Raw genomic sequence first — 8,562 nt, forward strand, 5'->3', positions numbered from 1 at the left:
GGCGTAGGAGCAAGGGGGCGGAGAAAAGGGCCACGCTCGCGGTGAGCGGGGCATCGCGTCTTTAACTCGCGCCACGAAGGTAGGGGCCTTTGCGACTCCGGGTTGCGGCGATGGCGCTTCGCTGGGGCATCGTGTCAGCTGGCCTTATCTCCAGCGACTTCACGACGGTGCTGCGGACACTGCCTGCCTCTGAGCATCAGGTCCGTCCTCCCTCCGGAGTCCTGGGGAAGCGCGGGAGGAGGGTAGGGGGGACTCCTGAGTCTGAGGGAGGAGGGAGCTAGGGTTCTGGACTTCTGAGTCCACAAGACAGTGAAATAACCTCAAATTCCGTACTCACTCCTTTATCCCCTTCTGTCTTTTAAACACGAATTCCGTGAGGTTTGGGAGGGTCTTGATCTGATTTGCTGTGAAAAGAAGAAATTTAGATATCACGGGGTTTAATAATCGCTTGCCCCAGATCTCTCCCTCCCAAGACCCAAGTGTCCAGCCCCCGGTGACTTCATCCCCCAGGACCACATTCCCCCTCCCCTATCTTGGGGGATGTAATTTCACCCTACCCAGAGACCTTCTCCATCACCTCCTTTCCATCCACCTGTCTTCCACACCTGCCCCAGCCCCTCAAGTCTGACGCAGGCGCCCCTCCAGGTGGTGGCAGTAGCGGCCCGTGACCTGAGCCGGGCGAAGGAGTTTGCGAGGAAACACGACATCCCCAAAGCCTACGGATCCTATGAGGAGCTGGCCAAGGACCCGAACGTGGGTGAGTTGGGAAGGCCGCGGAGGGCCACCCGGGCGCTGCCTTCGGGCTGCTCCGTAGAAGATGCAAGGTTCTGCGAAATAAGCCAACCCTCTGGGCTCCTGGAAGGATTTAGGGCTGGGAGGCTAAGCGATAAGGTACCGGTTTCGTCCGAAATTATCTGTCCGGTGTGAAACTGAGACTAGGGGCCACACCTCCGCGGTAAAAGCGGAGCTTGCATTTCTGAGGGAGGACTTTCAGGCTTTGAATACGACCTGTAGCCCAGGCTTCTGCGTTCCAGAATAGCCTGGATGGAGAGGCAGGACCGTGTATTTGGACAACAGCCCGGCTCTGGAGTCAGACTGCCTGAGTTGGCATTTCCCTCTTTTGCTAGCACTTCTCAGTTTCCTCGTTTGTGAAACGGGCAAGATGATCTTCTCTACTTCTTGGTGGTGTTGTGAGGATTAAATGATTGAATATGATAGTTTTAAAAGGCTGGAAATAATCTGGAGGAAACAGAGCAATGGTAGAGAATGGTTAGCTCCGGCCTAATAGAAGGTTAGGGTTTGACCACTGGTGGTAGGACGTAGTCCCCGCTTGGAGGGACTTGCGTTCTCGGATGCTGGGGGCGGGGCCTCTAAGTGGTGGGCGTTCCCGGAGGTTTCAGTGGGTGGGGCTATTGATCTCTACCTCTTTCCTCTGGCCCTAGAGGTGGCTTACATTGGCACCCAACACCCCCAGCACAAGGCTGCGGTGTTGCTTTGCCTAGCAGCGGGCAAGGCTGTGCTGTGCGAGAAGCCCATGGGCGTGAACGCCTTGGAAGTGCACGAAATGGTTGCTGAGGCCAGATCCCGGGGCCTCTTCCTTATGGAGGTGAGTGTGGAGGGACCCTTCCAAAACCCAACATAGCACTACTTGCCACTACTAAACGTGGTTGTCGGTGGGCATTTTTGGAGGAACACAAGGGTGGGTTGCCAAAAGTTAAGATGACCACAAAATGAACCGGGGTCCTTGCGATTGTCAGGATGTAGCCGAGCTGTGTCATGGAATCTACTAGGAACATCTCCCATTGGGTGGAAGTCATTGCTGTCGGCCCTTAGCAAACACCGCCACCTGAAGGATCCTCTGTCAGCCTTTCAGAAAAAGATGCCAAAAATGAAAGTGGCATAAAATGGCAATGGGCTTAGTTTGGGTGGATTTACAGAGATAGAGATCAGAAGTACCAAGGAATCCCCTACCAGCACTCAACGTCAAGCTGCCTTTGTCTTTGCCCTTGTCAGACTTGGCTATGTATAGCCAAAACATCTTGATATCTTGCACACTGCCAGTAATTTAAATGGCCACCAAACAGCAATGGATAATGCCAGCAGTTAAGATGGCCACCACAAAAGAAAAAAAAAAAAGATGGCCACCATATGACCACATCTCCACCCCACCCCCCAGGTTAGTTTCATGTTAAGGAGTATTGTGGTTCTTAAATACTTTGCTATAGGTTCTGCCAGTAGTTGCAATAGCTACCTCTTACTTCCCCCTGTCCTATCTAGCTGTCCTATACCCAGTATTGCTGAGCCTCTCAATCTGCAAAGTTCCACGTACCCAAGAAGTAGTCAAGATGTCAGTTTCAAAATTTTGTGAGTTTATTGCTTCTTCATTTTTATTGGCCCCTAATGTGTGCCAGATCCAATTCTAGGAACTGGGGACTTATAATGTATAAGACGCAGGCTCAGTTTTCAAGGACCTCAAGGTCTCCTATGGTGGTGGAAATGGGCAACCCCAGTGACCACTTGCATGGACTTCCGTGGACCTAGAACTGAGCAGTTGACAGAGCGCAGAGGCCCTGGGCCAGCCTGGGTGATAGTCAAGGAGGTTTCCTGCAGGTAGGGACTGACCAGTGCCCTAAAGGAAAAGTCAATTGCATAGGTAAATAGGTCCGAGGGGGAAAGCAGAGTTAAGGCTTAAAGAAAACAAGAATGGAGAGATTCCATGTATTTAGTATGAAATTTATCTTGGACAGGTCAAGATTTTGGCTTTAGAGTCAGAGGACTCTAGACTCCAGTTCCCTAGTTCCTAGCTTTGTGACCTCAGGCAAGTAATTTGATTCAACTGAGCCTCAGTTTTCTCATCTATAAAATGGACATAATGATAGCTGTGTGGCAGGGGTGTTGGGGCGCATCTTTATGCAAAGCATGTACACTTTGTCTTGCTCATAATATAGTCCCAATAAATGGGAGCTGATGCTGGACAATGGGGAACAGTGAAAGGGGATTGGTCATGGGTGAGACAGGGTCAGCTCTAGGAGAAGGAAAGATCCCAATGGGCCACATAGAGGATGGACTGGAGGGGAGAGACTGGGAGTGTTGGTTTGTTAGGGCTGCCGTCACAAAAGTGCCACCATGGACTGGCTGGCTTAAAAAACAGAGATTTATTTTCTCACTCTTCTGGGGAGTTCCCTGCTGGCCTAGTGGTTAGGATTCCAGGCTTTCACTGCCGTGGCCCGGGTTCAATCCTTGATTGGGGAACTGAGATCCAGTAAGCCTCGTGGCATAGCCAAAAAAAAATTTTTTTTAAGTTTTTAATTAAATGTAAAAAATTGTTTTAATTTTAAAATAAAATAAAAATTTTTAAAACAAATAAAATATTTTCTCACACGCTGGAGGCCAGAAGTCTGAGATCAAGGTGTCAGCAGGGTTGGCTCCTCCTGAGGCCTCTCCTTGGCTTGTAGATGGTGGTCTCCTCCCTGTGTCTTCACATAGTCTTCCCTCTGTGTACATTTGTGTCCTCATTTCCTCTTCTTACAAAGACACCAGCCCAATTGGATGAGGGCCCACCTTAATGACCCCATTTTAACTTAATTACCTCTTTAAAAACCCCATCTCTGGGGACTTCCCAGGTGGTCCAGTGGTTAAGACTCTGCGCTTCCACCGCAGGGGGCACAGGCTCCATCCCTGGTTGGGGAACTAAGATCCCACATGCCTCGCAGTGAGGCCAAAAAAAGAAAGAAAGAAAAGAAACCCATTTCCAAATACACTCACATTGGGAGTACTGGGGGGTTCGTGAATTTGGTGGGGACACAATTCAGCCCATAACATTGGGAGACTCGTGTAAGGGTCCAGATGAGAAAAGACAAGGCTGGCACTGGGGCTATGGGAGTGGAGAGGAGGGAAGAGGGCAGAGAGTGTCAGGGGCAGGACATAAATTGGGGACTGATGGGTTGCAGAAGGAAGAGGGAGGGGTCTTATTTGAAGACTGGGGAGCAGCATATATCCCCTCAAGACTGGGCCCTCGAAGGGAGAAGGACTGTTTAGTTAACTCCTGGTTCCTGACCCCTTTCCTTCCCTTACTGCATTCTGCTTTCTTCCCTCTGTGGTCTGCAGGCCATCTGGACCCGCTTCTTTCCTGCTGTAGAGGCTCTGAGGTCTGTTCTGGCCCAGGGAACTCTGGGGGACCTTCGGGTTGTTCGAGCAGATTTTGGGAAGAATTTCACCCATGTTCACCGGGCCGTAGACTGGGCCCAGGCTGGAGGTGGCTTGTTAGACATTGGCATCTACTGCCTCCAGTTCATCTCTATGGTCTTCGGTGGGCAGAAGCCGGAGAAGATTTCAGCTGTAGGAAGGCACCATGAAACAGGTACAGTCTATCCTGGACTATACGATGGTAATAGCAGTAATCCTCTCTTACTGGGAGTGCTGAGTTGGGAATAAGTCTCATCCATGAGAATCAGGTTAGACAGCTGGAGGAACTTCCCACATGAAGTCAAAGAGGATCAGAGTTGAGAGTGTGGGCAGGCTCTGTGCTGGGACTTTGCTGTGTGACCTTGGCCAAGGGATACAACATCTCTGAGTCTTAATTAGTTCCTGGTAAAATGTCAATAATAGACTTATCATAAGGAGTTAATGAAGTAACTGTTGAGGCAAATGGTGAGCAGTTACTAATTATTATTTTTTGAATTTGTCTCAGTTAGCCTTTGCTGCATAACAAACTACCCCAGAACTTAGTGACCTTAAATAACAAACATTTATTAGTTTGTGATTCTGTGGGGTTGGCAATTTGGGCTGGGCTCAGCTTGGGTGGTTCTTCTGCTGTCTTAGTCATGCAGCTGCAGTCAGCTGGCTGTTCCACCAGAGTTGGGTGCTCTAGAATGGCCTCACTATGTCTTGCAGCTGTTGGTTATTGTGTGGGGAGTCTTGGTTCTCCCCCACATGGCCTCTCCAACTGGCTAGCTCAGGTTCATTCACATTGTGGGCTCAGAGTTCCAGGTGTAGCAAAAAGAAGGCAGGCCTCAATGTGCAAGCACTTTTCAAACCTTTCCTTTACCATATTTGCCACTATTCCATGGCCCAAAGTCAGCTCAGATTTCAGAGGTGGGCAAATAGACTTGACCTCTTGATGGAAGGTGCTACTGCAAACGGGCACTCAGAGGAAGAAGAGGAATTATGGTAGCCATCTTTGCAGACAGTACCACAGAAGGCAATGAATAACCAGGAAAATAATACATGGGATCAACGTCACTCTTTACAAAAACTGTCTCCATCTAACATCTGCCCAATTTCTAGGCTAAATTGTAGCTATAACAACAGATCTGATTTATCATGTGCTACTTCTGCATTAGGGTTGTTATAGATTTGATCTCCCTGATATATTAAGGTTGTCCCCATTTTACAGATGAGGAAACTGAGGTGCAGAGAGGGGTAGTGATTTATCCAGGCTCACACAGCAGATCCAGGATAAGAACTTGGGCTTATCTGAAATCAAAGAGAGCTGAGTCAGTAGGTTCCTCCATCTATGGCCTGCCTGATGTGTTCCAGAACAAGGCTAGTACTTTACCTGCTATGTTTAGTTTTTAATTAATGCTTACATACCACTTATGGTAATCTAAATAGCCTTCTAAGTACTTTGTACATTTTATGTAATACTTGTGATGTATTACTTGTAGTGTATGGCCCTATGAGGCAGGTTCTATTATTATATTTTAGAGATGAGAAAACTGATTCTCACAAACCTATACAACAGGTATTTACAGAGGAGGAAACTGAGGCTCAGAGAGGTGAAGTCTCTCTCTCCCTCTTTTTTTTTTAGCATATTTTTGTTTATTTCTTTCTTTATTTTGATAATAGCTTTACTGATATAATTCACATGCCACTCAATTTATTCATTTAACATATACAATTCTGTGGCTTTAGTATAATCATGGGGCTTTGCATTTATCACTGTAATCAATTTTATTTTTTTAAATTAATTTTTATGGAAGTAGAGTTGATCTACAATGTTGTATTAGTTTCAGGAGTACACCAAGGTGATTTAGTTATATATATACATCTATCCACTCTTCTTTAGAATCTTTTCCTATAGAGGTCATTACAGAGTATTAAGTAGAGTTCCCTGTGCTATACAGTAGGTTCTTATTAGTTACCTATTTTATATATGGTAGTGTGTATATGTCAACCCTAGTCTCCCAATTTATCCCTCCCCCCACCATAATCAATTTCAGAATATTTTCATTATTCGAAAATAAATAACTAAAAACTCACACCCAATTCTCCCATCCCCCTGAGCCCTACTACTTTCTGGCTGCATGGATTTGGCAAATATTACACATTTCACATGCATGGAATCCTGCAATATGCGATTTTTGCGTCTGGCTTCTTTAATTTAATGTAAGCGTTTTCAGGGTTCATCCATGTGGTAGGACACATCACCGCTTCTGGCTTCAGTGTCTTTCATTGCCATATTAGAGATGAGATCTCTTGCCCAAGGTTCCAAAGGCAGGATTTGAGGCCAGGCTTGCCCCTGTCCTGTGCCTTCCCCCAGGTGTGGATGACACTGTCACTGTGCTACTCCAGTATCCAGGAGGGGTCCACGGCAGCTTCACCTGCAGCATCACTGCCCAGCTCTCCAATACGGTCTCTGTGAGTGGTACCAAGGGCATGGCCCAGGTGAGGCACGACTGGCCGAGCTGGGATGGATCCAAGTATTGGGAACCATGGCGCTTAGCAAGAGGGGTAGGCTAGTTGTGGCTGTTGGAGCTGGATAGGGACTGAACCAGCCTCTTCCCACACCATTGCTAAGGAATCCATCCTCAACCACCTGCCCATGGGATGGGGTTTGAACCTTCAGGCTCCTTCCTGAGGGTGAACCGATTGGTTTGTCAAAAGTCCTTAGCCCTTTCTTAGGAGAAACCAGTTCTTTTCAACCCTTCTCAGAGAGCAGCTTTGGAATTGTTTTCAGGACAGGATATGGGGATTATCAAAGAGAAGCTTCATGGGGCTTGGAGCCATGCTGCTAGAAAGAAATTCTGTTCCCAGCAGAAGAATTGGGACCTTGCCCCAAACGTGAACTGCAGAATTTGCCCCAGCTGTATCTCTGTATTTCCATTTTGACTTTGACTTGGCTATGGCAATAATTTAGGCTTCCCCAGGGCTAAAACAAAAACAAGTCTCCCAGTGGATAAGAAGGTCATAGGTTGTCTAAGCCTCCTCCTTGCAAAGGGGATTCCACAGATGCAAAGATAAGCTGGCTTCACAAAGCCTGAGCATAGGGTTAAAGAGGGGTTTGTTACTGGGGAAATGAACAAACACGACAGGCTTGTAGTGTGGCAATCTTGATGCTAAGGAATAATCCCCCAGCGATCAGGGCAGGGGTTGGGGGTGGGGACCCAAACCTTCCTGAGGATGGAGGGCGATCAGCCCTTAGCTGATGAGAGCGATGCTCCCAAGCATCCCCAAGCAGGAGCCCCTGCAGCCCTGTTGGTGAGGGCTGTAAGGACCACCTCTTATCTCCCCTCAGATCCTCAACCCCTGCTGGTGTCCAACAGAGCTGGTGGTAAAGGGGGAGCGTAAGGAGTTCCCACTGCCCCCCGCCCCAGGCAAGGAGTTCAATTATACAAATGGAATGGGCATGAGTTATGAGGCCAAGCACGTCCGGGAATGCCTGCAGAAGGGTAAGGATGTGGAGGACAGGGATGGGAGGGTGGCAGGGTGGCAGGGCAAGTCTGGTAGGGGAGGTGGGTGTCCTCCCCACCCTTCAGCCACTCAAACAACTGTTTAGAATTACATCTCCCAGGACCCGCTGTGGCATCCATGTAGCTGGAACCACATATTGCTGTGCCTCATGGGATTCTGGGAATTGTAGTTCTTTTGTTCTTTGGGATGTGAGTAGGAGGAGTCCCTACTAACTGCACTCTCTCCCAGGCCTGAAGGAAAGTCCTGTGATTCCTCTGGCAGAAAGTGAGCTCCTGGCTGACGTCCTTGAGGAGGTGAGGAAGGCCATTGGAATCACCTTCCCCCAAGACAAACGCTGATGTATGCCCTGAATAAATAATGACATGCTGGTAAATTCCTTGGCAGTCCAGTGGTTAGGACTCGGCGCTATCACTGGTGGGGACCAGGTTCAATCCCTGTTCGGGGAACTAAGATCCCGCAAGCTGCGTGGCATGGCCAAAATAAATTAATTAAATTAAATAAAAAATAAAGACATGCTTTCCACAAAGATCTTGGCGGTGGTGGTTTGATGGGAGCTGGAGAGAGCCCACCGTCAAAGGGGTCACTAGAGCACAAACTGGGCAGAAGGATGGGGGTGGGGTGGGGTCAGGACCACATTTCCCACAGGCTCCTGCAGCAGACATGTGTGGGCAGATCCACAGGTCGCCTGCCTCAGCCTGTGTAACCCTGGGTGGGGTACAGTATATAGGTAGGAGGTGTCCCTAACTGCACCCTCCTCTGGCCTCTCTCTGTCTTTGTCTCCTCATCAGTAGAGCGGAGATACCACACTAACCACCCTCTGGTGAGGATTAAATGGGATGGTATTATGAACAGGCCCTAGCACACAGCAGG

The 8,562-nt window shown here is 48.5% G+C and overlaps 1 protein-coding gene across 2 annotated transcripts; it reads left to right on the top strand.

Annotated features, from left to right (window-relative positions):
• Nucleotides 1-32: 32 nt before the first annotated feature.
• On the top strand, nt 33-8,216 carry DHDH (dihydrodiol dehydrogenase). 2 transcript variants are annotated; one of them, XM_057713462.1, is made up of 7 exons: nt 33-200; nt 646-757; nt 1,443-1,606; nt 4,108-4,360; nt 6,542-6,666; nt 7,517-7,670; nt 7,921-8,216. In XM_057713462.1, the coding sequence occupies exons 1-7, from the start codon at nt 111-113 to the stop codon at nt 8,028-8,030; spliced, it is 1,008 nt and encodes a 335-aa protein (XP_057569445.1). In that variant the 5' UTR covers nt 33-110; the 3' UTR covers nt 8,031-8,216. The 2 variants fall into 2 exon arrangements, with proteins under 2 accessions (XP_057569445.1, XP_057569444.1); XM_057713461.1 differs by having other exon boundaries at nt 36-200; nt 562-757.
• The last annotated feature ends 346 nt before the right edge of the window (nt 8,217-8,562 follow it).

Source organism: Hippopotamus amphibius, chromosome 16 (assembly GCF_030028045.1).
Source record: "Hippopotamus amphibius kiboko isolate mHipAmp2 chromosome 16, mHipAmp2.hap2, whole genome shotgun sequence".
Classification (NCBI taxonomy): domain Eukaryota; kingdom Metazoa; phylum Chordata; class Mammalia; order Artiodactyla; family Hippopotamidae; genus Hippopotamus; species Hippopotamus amphibius.